Genomic DNA, 18542 nt, shown 5'->3' on the forward strand with positions numbered 1-18542 from the left:
TCATCTTTTTAAGTGGGAGAACTTGCACAATTGGTGGCTGAGTAAATACTTTTTTGCCCCACTGTATAGACAAGTCATTTTTATGATCTCTATGGGCGTATCTAGACTAGTCTTGCCACAGATTGTCTGAGAATACATCAGCATTCTTCTAATTTTCAGAGGTAGACTAGAAGTCTATAACCATCTCAATAATATTTTTGTTAAGTAAATATGTAAGAGTGTTAGGATGCGGTACGTTACGATGCAGTACGTTACGATGCGGTATGTAGATCTTTAGAAAACTTCTGCTTGCTAATCCGAGACGACGTGGGAGTGTGCCTCTAAGGACTGTGGAAACGCAGACGCACACTTCTGATGATATTTATAACCAGAAGAATTAGGCCATGGCATGCATCATTGAAACTCCTACCTTTTGGCATGTTTATAAGACTTCTTGTTACGGGTTTAGAACATTTTGTTATAGATAGATGAAGGAAAACTTTCATGTTGATAGTTTCAGATTCACCAAAGGGTCTCGTGGGTAGCATCATCAGATAGGGGACTCATGTTTGTCTCCTCTTTGTTTGTCAGTTTCTAGACTAGCTATTTTACCTGCACACTGATATGGGAATGTCAGAGAGGTTCAGGTTGTGTCTCAGAGTGGAGAGTGCAGATGAAATCAGGTCCATGTAATCTTATTCATGATGATCTGAAAGGCAACACAGATCCTAGATCAGCACTCGTACAATGAGACGCTTTATGAATACAGGCACTTCCAGCCCTCAATACGAAGTAGCCTAGCGTCTGTCTACTTGATGGAAACTAACATCCTCCAACCTCATGCCGTTTGTGGACCAAGTCAAAGTGAAGGCTGCTGTCCGGTTGTGCTGACACGACAGGCTTTATAAATGCAGGCACCCGGGGGAGCAGAGGGGAGAGGGTTGTGCTGCTGTTGTCTCTGACTGAAAATGAGCTGTTTAAGACACCTCCTCCACACTGCCAAGGTGAATGAGAATGTCGAAAAGCTGACAAAGACTTCCTGTGCTTGTCCTCTCTGTGGACGTACAACGATCCCTTGTTACCGCTCTCCCCTTTCTTTCTCCCCTACTCTTTCTCCCCCTTTCTTTCTCCTTCCGTCTTTGTCTCTCTCTCGCGTCCTCTGCCTCTTCCTGTCTCTTTCTGTTTTTGTCTCTCTCGCTCTCTCTCGCTCTCGCTCTCTCTCTCTCTCTCTCGCTCTCTCTCGCTCTCTCTCTCGCTCTCTCTCACTCTCTCTCTTTCGCTCTCTTCTCATCAAATCATGTACTGTATGTCATCGTCAGTCATTTTACACAGCGTTTCAACACCTAATATAGTGGAGTGCACTTCATAGTGTTTATTGCCGCTTTGCTAATAAGTAACATGGCTTCCCTGTGCAGACTTGGCAGTACTCTACTCTCTCACCATCATAGAGGTCACAATATGCACTCAGTGTTGCATTACCATATCCTATATCAACATACAGGGTAAGCATTATACAGTAGTTGGAGTACAATAGATTTTCTTTTCCAAGATATACAATATCTGACTGACTAATTCCTTCTGCTGTCAAGGTCACACAATGGCCAAATTAGTGACACGTTTCCACTGCCCCTGACATCCTGCTGATCTCTTCATGTATTTTTTTCAACCATTTAGTTAAGTCATAAAATAACAATTGCGTACTGTATATATCCTGATCATATTTGATTTGTTATCTCAACTGTTACTGTAAAACTAGCAGAAAACGCTAAAGGAAGTGATTGGGTGATAGACATTTAACCGCAGTATTAGTCATCTGTCTCCAGCTCTGACTCAAGTCCCCTATTGGTTTCAATGTGTCTACTCTTTCTGACATTGTCATAGTATTCGGTCTGAGTGGGGTTGTTTCACAACCCGCCACACGCTGTTCAGTTTTCCGTGTTTCACCAGAGCATGACAATGCATTACAATGGAATTCATTCCCCAACTTGGTCATTGTGGTCAGCTGGTCATTCACACTAGCTACTAATTCATAAAATGAGCGTATAGAAGTCTAAGACAGGAACAGTGTTGTACACAACGTCATTCTGTTCATATGTAGACTACACATTACACAAAAATTTGTTTGAAATTGACCTGATATAGTATGACCTGTGTGACACATTAGCCACTCATTGCCACAGCACCTCTCCCAATGCAAACACAGACTAGTTGCAACAACTGGTGCCCACAGTAGACACACAAAACATGTGTGTCTCTGAGTGTAGCAGTTCTCCTGAAAGTCATTTCTTCTGTTGTACCCTTAGGGGTTTTTCAGCAAACGACTGAAGGGATCTGTAAAGCGGACGAAGAGTCAGACCAAACTGGACCGCAACACCAGCTTCAGACTGCCCTCCCTGAGACCTCCAGAAAATGACAGGTAAGCTATTCACTATCTCCTGCCATATTTCACCTTTCAGTACCATGGAACTGCATCGACAATTCACATTGGTTGTCTTAATTCTGCCTCTCTGGGAGTGGATTTAGGCCTGAGGGACTGCTCCTGCTTCTGATCATCATTTGGTCATTCATTTTAACCACATATAATATCCTCTTGGTCTTCCTTATGTGGTTCATTGCTGGTGGGTCATGGATGTCCTTTCATGATGATTTTAATAGATATATGATCAGGGAGATGTAGAGAGGCGAGCGGGGGTGAGGTGGCTAGTCAAAAGTAATGATAGAGGGAGTGTTTCTCTTGTGGTGTGTGTTGTATTGTGGTGTGTGTTGTATTGTGGTGTGTGTTGTATTGTGGTGTGTGTTGTATTGTGGTGTGAATCACAAAGTGCAATTGCTACATTCATCTGTAATACCCTGTCTGTTGCGTGGGGTTGGTTACCAAGGTGCTGGTTTATACAGCGTTTGTACAGCCTTTTAAGAAACCCACATCTTACATTATGTTCCCATCCATTATCAGTCCTGAGTGCTATTCTGAGAAATCTGTCTTTAATTCCAGGATTATAAGCCTGGGAGATAATGGCATTACTGTAAGCCTGACTGCTTTCTTCCCCACTCACATACAGTCAATATAATAGTAGAATTTGGCATTGTTGTATTCATGCATGGGAGACCCAGACCAAGACAGATGTAATCCTTTGTTTACAGTGTGCTACCCTCCCTTCCTTGTTGGTCTGAATAGTGGATAGCTAATGTTGATATGTTTGGGGTTCTCAACGCTCCAGTGAGTTGGCTGAACAGTATTGGTTTGAGGGGGGGTTTGCCTGCCCCCGCCTTCTTCCTTCCCCCTGCGGGGCCCTGCCTGGCGGGCTTCCTCGCTGCTCTGAGGAGGGGAGTCTCCCCCATGCTGGTCTCTCTGCTGCCTGGCGAGGGCCGAGTCACCCCGTGTTCATATGCAGCTCCATGCGCCAGGCAGAATATGCAGCGTCAGTACCATTACACAGATACTCACTCACTCACTCACTCTCTGACTTTACTGTGCAGATTGTATCCTACAGAGTTAGTGATGAACACAGGCTAGTGGCCATAGAGAAGTACTGTATCTATCTTTATGCTAGTGGCTTAGTGGGTAGCTGGTAGGCTACATGCGTGGAGTACTGTCAGCTTTCCCTGGGATGACATGACATCTGTCACTGTGTGTGGCAGTACGCCCATGTGGGTGACGTCTGTCTGACCTGTGAGCCAGCGGAGTAGTGAAAGTGGACTTTAGAGGCTTTAGAACCAGCAGGACTGGGGGATAATGGTCGGTGTGAGGATGAGCTGCAGCCTCTTTCTGCCATCGTTAACTAATGTCAGTGACTCCCAGTAAGGACCATACTACAGCATCAGCATGGCCGCCATGGCAACCAGCGCCACCTCGTCACTCCTCAGGAGGGCCAGGAATGCCCACCTGCCAAAGTCACTGCGCTTCAGGTAGGGCAGCATGATGGAAATAGAAGTCATTCTAGTTCTGTTGGCAGCATGTCTCCTCCTGGTTAGAGAATGCTGGGCCGAATGACCAGTGCATTGTTTGCTACATTTATAATGATCTGATTGGTAACAATCCTATCTTTTTGTTTTTATTTGATGTAGATGGGACATGTCTCCTCCGCTGTAAAATGTGATCTGTTATTTCATACAATTATAGACCGTTTTAGTCCCATCTGAACCGGCTTAATTTTAGAAATGAACTGCAGTTACGGCTTGCAATATCATGCCACGTTGAATTGTATGTGATTCTGCTTGAAAGTACTACTAGTTCAATATCAGATAGCGTTTTGTTAATTCAAGGAGCTGCGGAGTGGTGGTGTGGTCAGAGCTAAGTCCGTTCCTCTCCTTCCTCCCAGCGGACGTATCAGATTTCCATCCTAATGCAGTGGACATAGTGAGGGCTGGCGTTCAGAAAGGCAACCTGATTAGTTTTCAAAAGACTTTGATGACGACAGCAGCTCATTTTAAAAAGACTAGACTCCCTGAGAGAACATACATTTCTTTAGACTTTTTCCACCACAAGTGCTCTGTGATGAATTTCAGTGTGTAGGCTTTCCACTTCTGTGCTGATAAAACACAGATTGTTCTCAACATAATGTGTCTTTCTCGAAACAGTGTTATGAGACGGCTCAAAGCGTACGCCCACAACCTGTACGCCCACAACCTGTACGCCCACAATGTGTTTACGACTTAATGGAAAACTATGACTCACAGGTACAGATGTAAATAAATACCCAGGTAATGAATCACGTCAGTTTCATTGTTGCATACATCTGTGGAATCCTTGCTGGATTGAGAGGGCAGATCTGTTTCCGCCCAAACGCTTAATCTGGGTTTACATAATTCAGTTGGCGAGGCAGAGGCATGTTGCATGTTGAAGGCGGATGCCAAAAGATTACAGGGGCACATATGCACTCTGCAGCAGACTGAAGACACAGGCACGCACAATTGATGGATGTGTGCTAGTGAACAGTGAGGCGGCTACAGACTGAAAGAAAAGGACAGAGGAGTCGGCTTGCTCTCTCCTCTGCTGGCACTCGTATTACTTGTTCCAGTGGTAGGCATCAGAAAATGTTATCCCTTTTATATATGGGGATCTAAAGCAATCATGCTTTGGAAAAATACTGATGTTGCACAGCTGAGACATAGTGTTCCAAATGGGACCCTATTCCCTACATAGTGCACTACTTTTGACCAGAAACCTATGGGAAAGGGAATAATAGGGTGCCATTGGGAATGCAACCATAGTAGGTTTTTGGTCATCTTCATGCAAGTACTGTCCTCTAAGGAGATGAGTTGATAAGTAATGAGGAGTGGTATTGTGATGATGCTTGGCTGGTGAGGTAGATGGGATGTTGTTTTATAGTTGTATGTAGGCCATGATGCTTTAACCCAGACATGGGCCAGATAATTAATAATGACTCTCTGCGAGGCTATTGTGGCCAATAGCAACATGGTATCAGGATAACAACTTAATTCTCCATATGCCTGAAAATACAAACGTAGAATCATTGCTACCTCATTGTGACAAATGACCATTCTATAGGTATAATAACACACACATCATGTTTAAAGGGCCTCTCAGAAGGACTTTGAATGTCTCTTCTTTTAACTGTTAGATTTGTTTACCTAAGTGGCCCTAAAAGAATGAGTAAGATTGGCCGCTCTTCTCGGAAAGTTTACCAGACAAAATCTTTTATTTTTTTTATTACAATAATGCCTCCAGACTACTTCCTCCTGAAATGTCTCTCTGTCTTCGATAGCTCGTAAACACAATATTGATTGTCTGGAATCTCTCACTCACACTCGAGGGTGCCCTGTAATTCAGAATAAACCACTTCAACTGCTTTCAATTAATATCTAGTATTAACCACTGCTACTGTCTACTTTTGTTGTCTTCTAAAAAATGAATGATTACCAACAACTGAAAGTGACAACAGATCAGAATCTAATTGCGATGATCTATCTATCCAAGTGCTAATGCTTGTACATGTATCCATCCCCTAGGGATGACAGTGAATAAAATGGTCCTTGTCACTAAAGTGAATAAGATTTCTTGATCCCTGATTCTTAGAAGTCATCTGACATGTCAATCATGTAAGCCTACTGTTATTATATTGCTATGTGGCTGTTATATATTATACATTTTGTGTTGTGCATTTTCAATAAGCATGCATTACTTTGCTAGACATTCAGTCAGTGATTATCCTTTGACAAACATTTCCTTTTCCTACCATTTGGCTGTTATGTAAGGGTCTATTTTTGTGTTCGAATTAGGGCTGTGATGATACCAGTGTCGCTCTATTTTTTTACATTGCAAAAATGAAAACACGAAGCAGACAAGTCTTTGATCCTTTAAAAACCTGCTGTATGTAAAATATTGTTTGCTATAGCTTGGAGACTAAATAAATGTGACAACATAATGGCGTTTGTTTCCAACATTATGGCTGTTTTCCTAAAGAAGTGAAGTCTGTTTTGTTTCCTTGCCACGACACTAATGAGTATTGCAATACTGGTATCTTCCCGGCCCTAGTTATTATGTATTTTTCAGTTATCATGCAGTGTTGCATTTCGTAGTTGTTGCACTTTGAAGATGAATGATTTTCCAGTTGGAAAGCTAAACGACACCACTTCCATTCTCCTCCCTACCTGTAGAATTGTGCTCTGATGGAAAGCCCAGGTACTTTTTCCCGATGTGTTTGTGAGCACAGCAGCACCTCCCTCCGTCATCCCATGCTGCTGCACTTGAGAGTCAAGTCTCCTTGTAGGGGCTTTCCTATGGAAACGGGCTCAAGGGGCCGACAGATGGGCTAGCCCAGGTCCTCGTTTACCACCTGTGAATCAAAGGAAAGGTAGTTGCAAAGGGAAGAGGGAAAGGCATTGTATCTGCTGGTCCTCTTTCACTTTTTACAGTTTCATGGAAATAGTCTCAACTCCTCATCATTCTATGGGAAAGACAGTAGAACCAAGGAGGGTGGGCTTCAACTGAAAAGAGAAGAGAACTGTCCTGAAAGGAAAGGAGTGGAATGAGATCCCGATAGAAAGATGCTCTGGGGATATTCCTTCAACTGGCTGTTCAATAGTTTTTCAAATGTATTACTGCTTCCTGGAATGTTCTAGTGAGCTATTGCTGGAATAGTGTGGATAAAGCTTGAATTACAGTCTTACAGAAAGACAACAGCTGGTTGTGTTTTGGGATCACATGCGGTATACATTTTCTTAGGGTCCTCCAACCTGCAGCGTGTTGGTTTAAGAGCTTCCGAGTGGCCATTTCTTGTGCCGTGGTAAGTACAACTTGTCAACGGAGGAGTCCAACGTCTTTTGACACATTTAGGGATTTAGCGCCTCAGAGCAGGATTGTCTGCCATGCTGTGAATGCTCTGAATGAAGAAGTCATGTTGTAAACTGTAACCAAATGCCATGTTTTTGTCTTCCAGATCCCGAGGGCTGCCTAAGTTAAAGGAGTCGTGTTCTGACGAGTCCCTGCTAAGTCCGGGAAGTGCAGTAGAAGCCCTGGACCTGGGAATGGAGGAAGATGTTTATGTCAAGCCTCTCCACAGTAGCATACTGGGACAGGAGTTCTGCTTCGAGGTAACATCTTGTTTATCTACTTTGATAAAACGATTGTAAATATAATATTACTTGTTAATGACTGCGCTTCAATACAAAGAAGCTTCCTGTTGCCAACCTGCCTCAAAGGGCAGCATCCATGTGGATTGGGACAGAGCCATAGACTCCTAGGTGATGTAATGCATTAAAAAGCCTTTAGTTATGCTCATCATGCTTATGTCTCTGTCCTCTTCAGGTGACCTACTCAGGGGGCAGTAAGTGTTTCAGCTGCTCCTCGGCCTCAGAGAGAGACAAATGGATGGAGAACCTGAGGAGGACGGTCCAGCCAAACAAGGTGAGACCACAGACTGTGTCCCAAATGACACCCTTTTCCCTATATAGTACACTACTTTTGACCAGGGTCCATCTGGTCAAAAGTAGTGCACTGTATAGGGTCTACATTTTCTTAATGCTAGAGTGACCTCCTCTTTTTCACTTTGTTTTTTAGTTTCATTTTCTTACCAATGTCAGTTTAGTTGTACTGTGTTATTAAGGATCGATGTTCCCCCTCCCTCATTGGGATTCAATACTCATTCGATGTCTTCCCAGGACAACTGCCGACGAGCAGAGAACGTCCTCCGGCTATGGATCATCGAGGCCAAGGACCTGCCTCCAAAGAAGAAGTATTTCTGTGAACTGTGCCTGGATGACATTCTATATGCCCGCACCACCAGCAAGACCCGGTCTGACTGCCTGTTCTGGGGGGAACACTTTGAGTTCTACAGCCTGCCGTCTGTCCGTAGCATCACCGTGCACATCTACAAGGACGTGGACAAGAAGAAGAAGAAAGACAAGAACAACTACGTGGGCCTGGTCAACATCCCCATCGGGGGGGTGACGGGAAGGCAGTTTGTGGAGAAGTGGTACCCTGTCAGCACCCCCACCACCAGCAAGGGCAAAGGAGGAGGGCCGTCGATCCGGATCAAGTCCCGCTTCCAGACCATCTCTATCCTGCCAATGGAGCAGTATAAGGAGTTTGCAGAGTTCATCACTAACAACTACACCATGCTGTGTTCTGTTCTGGAGCCGGTGATCAGTGTGAAGAACAAGGAGGAGATGGCCTGTACCCTTGTTCATATCTTACAGAGCACCGGACGGGCCAAGGTAATTCCTATACTTTAGAAACTTCATCTCTGCTCTGAACAGACTACTTCTCCATCGTTTCCCACTGTGCCTCCCTCCCTATACTGGCTATAACTTCATCAGGGTATCCCATTCAGTTGTATCCATCTATTTGCCTACATTAATATTAGCACCTCTAGGACATTAAATACCGTACTGCAGTTTTTCCTTCTCTGCAGACATTGCAATCTCAGTCAAAGTTTGCTCTCCTCCTCATTATCCTCCTCCTCCTCCCCAGGACTTCCTGACAGACCTGGTGATGTCAGAGGTGGACCGGTGTGCAGACCACGATGTCCTGATATTCAGAGAGAACACGCTGGCCACCAAGGCCATAGAGGAGTTCCTCAAACTGGTGGGACAGAAGTACCTGCACGACGCACTAGGTGAGAGGGGATGGTTAATTATAGAAGAGACCGTAGAAAGTGGAGACCTCCCAAATGTAAACATTACAACTTTGCAGTTCTGAAGACAGCGTCACATTTGGTAGCAAAGAGTGCTGCAACTGCGGTAGACCGGTTTTCAAACTGTTCCATGTTCTTTGTCCATGGCGTATTACTGTTCTTCAACCCAGTCTGTGTTTTCTCCTGGGTACTGTAGGAGAGTTTATCAAAGCACTGTACGAGTCAGATGAGATCTGTGAGGTGGACCCGGGGAAGTGTTCTGCCAGTGAGCTCCCTGAGCACCAGAGCAACCTGAAGATGTGCTGCGAGCTGGCCTTCTGCAAGATCATCAACTCCTACTGGTGAGATCAGCCTCTCAGCAATCTGGCCTTAAAGTCACATATAGCCAAAGGGCCTTGGTTTGCCTCCACTTAGGGAAAGTCAAAAGTTCCAGCTCCTTGTAAATGTGACTAAAGAAGAAAATCTGCAAACATTGATGGCTCCAAATTTTGGGTAATTGCTTAGTCTTGTTGTTCTTAAAGAGATTGTCATATAGTTGGGTGGAACATCTGGCTTGGCTTCAATATGGTGAGGATGTACAGTGCATGCTGCCACCTGGGGGTTATTTTTGGTGGGGTATGTGTCTGTTTGTGATGACTGAGGCTGTTTGTGATCTCAATTCGTCTTATTGGAATTCCTCTCATTCGATCTCCTTGCGTCCTTCTCAACCATATTCGAGGAGAGGGTCCCCTCAGACATTCTTCTCCAATGCGTTTTGACAAGGAGGTGAGGGGAGATGATGAATTGAGAAGGAGCCTGACTGTCTCCTCTGCCTCCCCAGTGTGTTCCCGCGGGAGTTGAAGGAGGTGTTTGCAGCATGGAAGCAGCAGTGTCTGTCCCGAGGGAACCAGGACATCAGCAAGCGCCTCATCAGCGCCTCCTTGTTCCTCCGCTTCCTCTGTCCCGCCATCATGTCACCCTCGCTCTTTAACCTCATGCAGGAGTACCCCGATGACCGCACCTCCCGTACCCTCACCCTCATCGCCAAGGTCATTCAGAACCTGGCTAACTTCGCCAAGTAGGTTTACCTGTTTACTGGTAGCATGGCAGAATACATATCACGGCTGTCTTAAATGACACCCTAATTGTTGGTTGTGTGCGCACCCTGGACTAAATTCCTCTGAACTAATTTCATCACTTTTACAAGTTCACAAGATGCCAATCCTAGTTAAGTAGAAAGCACGTTAAACAAATGTTGGTTGTCTGTGTCCCAAGGTTTGGCAACAAAGAGGAGTACATGGCATTTATGAATGACTTCCTGGAGCATGAGTGGGCAGGTATGATGCGTTTCCTCACAGAGATCTCCAACCCAGAGACCATCTCCAACACACCGGGATTTGAAGGTTACATCGACCTTGGACGGGAGCTGTCGGTCCTCCACTCACTTCTGTGGGACGTGGTGTCCCAGTTGGACAAGGTAAGTAAGCCCTTGGAGTGGGCAGCAGTGATACAGTACCAGTCAAAGGTTTGGACACATCTACTCATTCAGGGTTTTTCTTTATTTTTACTATATTCTACATTGTAGAATAGTAGTGAAGACATCAAAGCTATGAAATAACACATATGGAATCATGTAGTAACCAAAAAAGTGTTCAACTAATCTAAATATATTTGAGATTCTTCAAAGTAACCACCCTTTGCCTTGATGACAGCTTTGTACACTTCAGCTTTGCACAGCTTCATGAGGAATGCTTTTCCAACACTCTTGAAGTAGTTCCCACATATGCTGAGCACTTGTTTGCTGCTTTTCTTTCAGTCTGCAGTCCAACTAATCCCAAACCATCTCAATTAGGTTGAGGTCGGGTGATTGTGGAGGCCTGGTCATCTGATGCAGCACTCCATCACTCTCCTTCTCAGTCAAATAGCTCTTACACAGCCTGGAGGTGTGTTGGGACATTGTCCTGTTGAAAAACAAATGATAGTCCCACTAAGCGCTAACCAGATTGGATGGCGTATCGCTGCAGAATGCTGTGGTAGCCATGCTGGTTAAGTGTGCCTTGAATTCTAAATAAATAACAGACGGTGTCACCAGCGAAGCACCATCACACCACCAGCTCCGTGGGAGGAGTTGCAATGTACTGTAGAGAGAGCCTGCAAAGTTGTCATACTTTCCAGGTCTATGCCCAAACAGTTTGAGCTTCTAATTTAAAAAATGTATCTCTCCAGAAATAAGTCTCACACTGTTGCCGCCTGTTATAGACCCCCCCTCAGCTCCCAGCTGTGCCCTGGACACCATATGTGAATTGATCGCCCCCATCTATCTTCAGAGTTCGTTCTGTTAGGTGACCTAAACTGGGATATGCTTAACACCCCGGCAGTCCTGCAATCGAAGCTAGATGCCCTGAATCACACAAATTATCAAGGAACCCACCAGGTACCACCCTAAATCCTTAAACATGGGCACCCTCATAGATATTATCCTGACCAACTTGCCCTCCAAATACACCTCTGCTGTTTTCAATCAGGATCTCAGCGATCACTGCCTCATTGTCTGCATCCGCTATGGGTCCGCAGTCAAACCACCACCCTTCATCACTGTCAAACGCTCCCTAAAACACTTAAGCGAGTAGGCCTTTCTAATCGAAATGACCCAGGTATCCTGGAAGGATGCCTGGTCGTTCTTTAAAAGTAATTTCCTCACCATCTTAAATAAGCATGCCCCTTTGTGCAACTTTTCAGAGAAGTTAGGAACCAATACACACAGTCAGTCAGGAAAGCAAAGGCTAGCTTTTTCAAACAGAAGTTTTCATCCTGTAGCTCGAACTCCAAAAACTTTTGAGACACTGTAAAGTCCATGGAGAATAAGAGCTCCTCCTCCCAGCTGCCCACTGCACTGAGGCTAGGAAACACTGTCACCACCGATAAATCTGCGATAATCGAGAATTTCAATAAGCACTTCTCTACGGCTGGCCATGCTTTCCTCCTGGCTACCCCAATCCCGGCCAACAGCTCCGCAACTCCACAGCTACTTGCCCAAGCCTCCCCAGCTTCTCCCTCACCCAAATCCAGATAGCAGATGTTCTGAGAGAGCTGCAAAACCGGGTCCTGTACAAATCAGCTGGGCTAGACAATCTGGACCCTCTCTTTCTAAAATTATCCGCCGTTCTTGTTGCAGCCCCTATTACCAGTCTGTTCAACCTCTCGTATCGTCCGAGATCCCTAAAGATTGGAAAGCTGCCGTAGTCATCCCCCTCTTCAAAGGGGGTGACACTCTAGACACAAACTGTTACAGACCTATATCCATCCTTCCCTACCTTTCTAAAGTATTCAAAAGCCAAGATAATAAACAGATCAATGACCATTTCGAATCCCACCGCACATTCTTCGCTGTGCAATCCGGTTTCTGAGCTGGTCACGGGTGCACCTCAACCATGCTCAAGGTATTAAATGATATCATAACCACCATCGATAAAAGACAGTACTGTGCAGCCATCTTCATCGACCAGGCCAAGGCTTTCGACTTTGTTAATCACCGTATTCTTATTGTCAGACCCAACAGCCTTGGTTTCTCAAATGACTGCCTTGCCTGGTTCACCAACTACTTCTCAGACAGAGTTAAGTGTGTCAAATCGGAGGGCCTGTTGTCCGGACCTCTGGCATTCTCTATGGGGGTGCCACAGGGTTCAATTCACGGGCCGACTCTTTTCTCTGTATATATCAACGAAGTCGCTCTTTCTGCGGGTGATTCCCTGATCCACCTCTACGCAGACGACACCATTCTGTATACATCTGGCCCTTCTTTGGACACTGTGTTAACAAACCTCCAAACAAGCTTCAATGCCATACAACACTCCTTCTGTGGCCTCCAACTGCTCTTAAATGCTAGTAAAACTAAATGCATGCTTTTCAACCGATCGCTGCCCGCACCCGCCCGCCCGAAAAGCATCACTATTCTGGACGGTTCTGACTTATAATATATGGACAACTACAAACACCTAGGTGTCTGGCTAGACTGTAAACTCTCCTTCCAGACTCATATTAAACATCTCCAATCCAAATTAAATCTAGAATCGGCTTCCTATTTCGTAACAAAGCCTCCTTCACTCACGCCGCTAAACATTACCCTCCTAAAACTGACTATCCTACCGATCCTTGACTTTCTGATTGACTTTGCGATGTGATTTACAAAATTGCCTCCAACACTCTACTCAGCAAACTGGATGCAGTCTATCACAGTGCCATTCATTTTGTCACCAAAGCCACATATACCACCCAACACTGCGACCTGTATTCTCTCGTTGGCTGGCCCATGCTACATATTCGTCGCCAGACCCACTGGCTCCAGGTCATCTATAAGTCTTTGCTAGGTAACGTTCCGCCTTATCTCAGCTCACTGGTCACGATAACAACACACACCTGTAGCACGCGCTCCAGCAGGTATATCTCACTGGTCATCACCAAAGCCAACACTGCCTTTCCTTCCAGTTATTTGCTGCCAATGACTGGAACAAATTGCAAAAATCGCTGAAGTTGAAGACTTATATCTCCCTCACTAACTTTAAACATCAGCTATCCAATCGCTGCATCTGTAAATAGTCCATCCAATCTACTGACCTCATCCCCAAATTGTTTTTATTTACATTTTTGCTCTTTTGCACACCAGTATTTCTACTTGCACATCATCTGCACATCTATCACTCCAGTGTTAATTTGCTAAAAGGTCATTACTTTGCCACTATGACCTATTTATTGCCTTACCACCTCATGCCATATGCACACACTGTGTGTATACAGTGGGGCAAAAAAGTATTTAGTCAGCCATCAATTGTGCAAGTTCTCCCACTTAAAAAGATGAGAGAGGCCTGTCATTTTCATCATAGGTACACTTCAACTATGACAGACATAATGAGGAAAGAAAATCCAGAAAATCACATTGTAGGATTTTTAATGAATTTATTTGCAAATTATGGTGGAAAATAAGTATTGATTGATCGGGTGATTTCTGTATATGTATATTTGTAATAATGACAATTACAACAATACTGAATGAACACTTTTATTTTAACTTAATATATTACACATATAAAAACAATTTAGTCTCAAATAAATAATGCAAAAACAAAGTGTTGGAGAAGAAAGTAAGTCCAATATGTGCCATGTAAAAAAAGCTAACGTTTAAGTTCCTTGCTCAGAACATTTTTATTTGTTATTTTTATTTTTACCTTTATTTAACTAGGCAAGTCAGTTAAGAACAAGTTCTTATTTTCAATGACGGCCTAGGAACAGTGGGTTAACTGCCTTGTTCAGGGGCAGAACGAAAGATTTGTACCTCGGGGGTCAGCATGGAGGTTTGAACTTGCAACCTTCAGGTTACAAGTACAACGCTCTAACCACTAGGCTACCCTGCCGCCTCAATGAGAAAATATGAAAGCTGTTGGTTCCTTTTAACATGAGTTTTAGATTGTAGTTGCTATAGGATTATTTTTCTCTATATATTTGTATTTCATATACCTTTGACTATTGGATGTTCTTATTGGCACTATATTATTGCCAGCCTAATCTCGGGAGTTGATAGGCTTGAAGTCATAAACAGCTCTGTGCTTCAAGCATTGCGAAGAGCTGCTGGCAAGTCTTTGTTAGGAAGAAATCGTCTTCACACAGTTCGCAACGAGCCAGGCGGCCCAAACTGCTTCATATACCCTGACTCTGCTTGCACAGAACGCAAGAGAAGTGACACAATTTCCCTAGTTAATTTTACCTGCTAACATGAATTTCTTTTAACTAAATATGCAAGTTTTAAAAAATGTACTTGTGTATTGATTTTAAGAAAGGTATTGATGTTTATGGTTTGGTACATTGGTGCAATGACAGTGTTTTTTTGCGAATGCACTTGTTAAATCACCGCCACGGCTGTGATTCAATGATAAATAAACAGGCACCGCAATGATTATTTGCAACGCAGGACAAGCTAGTTAAACTAGTAATTTCATCAACCATGTGTAGTTAACTAGTGATTATGTTAAGATTGTTTTTTATAAGATACGTTTAATGCTAGCTAGCAACTTACCGTGGCTCATTGCTGCACTCGCGTAACAGGTGGTCAGTCTGCCACGCAGGCTCCTCGTGGAGTGCAATGTAATCGGCGTCCAAAAATGCCGATTACCGATTGTTATGAAAACAACTTGAAATCGGCCCTAATTATTCGGCCTTGCCGATTAGTCAGTCGACCTCTGCTTCACGGTGTGAATCACACATGCGGAGATCATCCGTTCACCTACTCTGCGTCTCACAAAGACAGGGCGGTTGGAACTAAAAATCTAAAATTCGGACTCATCAGACCAAAGGACAGACTTTCACCGGTCTAATGTTCATTGCTTGTGTTTCTTGGCCCAAGTAAGTCTCTTCTTCTTATTGGTGTCCTTTAGTAGTGATTTCTTTGCAGCAATTTGGCGATGAAGGCCTGATTCACATTGTCTCTGAACAGTTCATGTTGAGGTGTGTCTGTTACTTGAACTCTGTGAAGCATTTATTTGGGCTGCAATCTGATGTCCCGTTAACTCTAATGAACGTATCCTCAGCAGCAAAGTTATCTCTGTCTTCCTTTCCTGTGGCCGTCCTCACGCGAGCCAGTTTCATCATAGCGCTTGATGGTTTTTGTGACTGCACTGTAAGAAACTTTCAAAGTTCTTGAAATGTTCTGGTTTTACTGACCTTCATGTCAAAGTAATGATGGTCTGTCGTTTCTCTTTTTTTTATATGAGCCGTTCTTGCCATAATATGGACTTGGTTTTTTACCAATTAGGGCTGTCTTCTGTATACCACCCATACCATGTCACAACACAACTGATTGGCTCAAATGCATTAAGAAGGAGAGAAATTCCCCAAAATGGACTTTTAACAAGGTACACCTGTTAATTGAAATGCATTCCAGGTGACGACCTCATGAAACTGGTTGAAAGTATGCCAAGAGTGTGCAACGCTGTCATCAAGGCAAAGGGTGGCTACTTTGAAGAATCTCAAATATAAAATATATTTAGATTTGTGTACCACTTTTTTGGTTACTACATGATTCCATATGTGTTATTTCATAGTTTTGATTTCTTCACTATTATTCTACAATGTAGAAAATAGCAAAAATAAATAAAAACCCTTGAATGAGTTGGTGTCCAAACTTTTGACTGGTGCTGTACGTCTGTTAACATATGGATCTCAAATGGCTTCCTATTCCCTTTATAGTGCACTACTTTTGACCAAAATCCATGGGCTCAGGTCAAAAGTTGTGCACTTTTGTGAATAGGGTGCCATTTGGGACAGAGCCATATCGTTAGTAAGCCTGAACCAGAATGCTTGCTGTACTTTAATTACATGTTCAGGCTCCTAATTGTGCACCTTACTAGGTATATATGCAAGGCAAATGATGCCTTGCAGTGGTGCTACCATTACGACAATTATCGTAATTTTCCTTCTCTGTTCCACTACAACTATTTGCAGGCTTGTAGGGTAGTTTTATAGTGCCTATTAATCTAAAATAACACATTTATGATTCTGAAAAGTGCTGAATGTAATGGTTTTGTGGGTAAATGGGTCTTAATCATATGACTTAGCTATGATCTAATGATATCAAGTGGTGTTTGGACAAAAGTCTGCCTAATCAGCTTACACCACATTGATTTGACTTGCGTATTAAGCCTCTCATGGCTAAAGGGTTAGTGACTTTATGAGAAGAGGAAAATGAATTATACAGTCCAGGATGGTTTTACCCCTAACGCTTTTCACTATGACATTCCCTAAAAATGTAAATGTTGATTCTAGAAGATTTAAAGCAGGGTAACGTCACCCACTCATTCTCTGCACCTGGCAACCACTCACCCTAACCCTAATCCTGCAAGGCTCCTACACTGTACCCTGAGTTTGTTCATTTATAAATGCATGTTTGATTATCTTACATGTTTACAGTGGCTTCAGAAAGTGTTCACACCCCTTGACTTTTTCCACATTTTATTACAGCCTGAATTTAACATGGATTAAGTTGAGATTTTGTGTCACTGATCTACACACAATACCCCATAATGTCAAAGTGAAATTGTGTTTTTAGAAAAGTTTAAATGTCTTGAGTCAATAAGTATTCAACCACTTTGTTATGGCAAGCCTAACAAAGTTCAGGATTAAAAAAAAAAAATGCTTCACTAGTTGCATGGACTCACTCTGTGTGCAATAATAGTGTTTAACATGATTTTTTAAATGACTATCCCATTTCTGCACCCCACACATACAAATGATCTGTAAGGTCCCTCAGTCGAGCAGGTAATTTCAAATTCAACCACAAAGACCAGGAAGATTTCCAGTGGTTCGCAAAGAAGGGAACCTATTGGCAGATGTTTTTTTTTAAAGCAGACATTGAATATTCCTTTGAGCATGGTGAAATTATTAATTACACTTTGGATGGTGTATCAATACACCCAGTCACAAAGAAAAATACTGGCACCCTTAGTTGATGGAGAGGAATGAAATAATTCAGGGATTTAAAACAGTTAGCGTTTAATAGCTGTTATATGAGATGACTAAGGATGGATCAACAACATTGTAGTTACTCCACAATACTAACAAAAATGACCAAAAAAATAAGTTCTAAAACATGCATCCTGTTTTGCAATAAGGTACTGAAGTATTACTGCAAAAAATGTGGCAAGGAAATTAACTTAATTTCCCGAATACAAAGTGTTATGTTTGGGGAAAATCCAACACATCACTGAGGACCTCTCCTCAATATTTTCAAATATGGTGTTGGCTGCATCATGTTATGGGTATGCTTGTCATCTGCAATTTTTTTAAGATAAAAAGAAACAAACTTGGTTCAGTCTGCTTTCCAACAGACACTGGGAGACAAATTCACCTTTCAGCAGGACAATTACCTAAAACACAAGGCCAAATATACACTGGAGTTGCGTACCAAGACAACATTGAATGTTCCTGAGTGGCCTAGTTACAGTTTTGACTTAGAAAAAGTAAAGTGGTGTGAATCATTTCTGAATGAACTGTATGTTTATTCTTCTGTGAACCCTAGTTTTTTACAGTATTCATTTCAATACTCCCTACATCTTATTCTTACCTCACAACCTTCTGCATTAGTTTGCCCTTGATGCATGTTTTTGTGTTTGGAATGGCTGTTATTTAGTGGCATGTGGTGTTTTATTTTTTTACCCCAAATTTATTCATTTCCTTATGTTTTCTCCTCAATTTTTTTCTACCTCTACTGTCCCCACCCCTCCCTCCTTTTCCACTCCACCCTTCTACTCTGCCTGACACACACTGTGTCTCCATGGTTACACTGTCCCAACAACACCAATGCATTATGGTGCTTCTCATTGCCAACCAACCAACAAACCAACCTGCCAATCCTATGTCCTCCAAACCTTCTGCCATCCTCATTCCACAATACTGGGTGACGTGGCCTGGTGCTGCTGCCTTCGTCATGGTAACGTGCAACCC

At 43.2% G+C, this 18542-nt stretch overlaps 1 protein-coding gene across 10 annotated transcripts in view; it reads left to right on the top strand.

The window, feature by feature from the left end:
- Nucleotides 1-18542, top strand: part of LOC112226961 (ras GTPase-activating protein nGAP) — a 94056-nt gene that overhangs the window by 66571 nt on the left and 8943 nt on the right. For all 10 annotated transcript variants that reach the window (XM_024391673.2, XM_024391674.2, XM_024391677.2 and 7 more), the window contains 8 exons: nt 2283-2395; nt 7380-7533; nt 7748-7846; nt 8101-8655; nt 8912-9056; nt 9271-9415; nt 9895-10131; nt 10329-10530. In XM_024391673.2, the coding sequence (XP_024247441.1) occupies nt 2283-2395; nt 7380-7533; nt 7748-7846; nt 8101-8655; nt 8912-9056; nt 9271-9415; nt 9895-10131; nt 10329-10530 (1650 nt within the window). The remainder of the gene's footprint in view (nt 1-2282; nt 2396-7379; nt 7534-7747; nt 7847-8100; nt 8656-8911; nt 9057-9270; nt 9416-9894; nt 10132-10328; nt 10531-18542) is intronic.

The sequence above is a fragment of the Oncorhynchus tshawytscha genome, linkage group LG28, assembly GCF_018296145.1.
Source record: "Oncorhynchus tshawytscha isolate Ot180627B linkage group LG28, Otsh_v2.0, whole genome shotgun sequence".
Classification (NCBI taxonomy): Eukaryota; Metazoa; Chordata; class Actinopteri; order Salmoniformes; family Salmonidae; genus Oncorhynchus; species Oncorhynchus tshawytscha.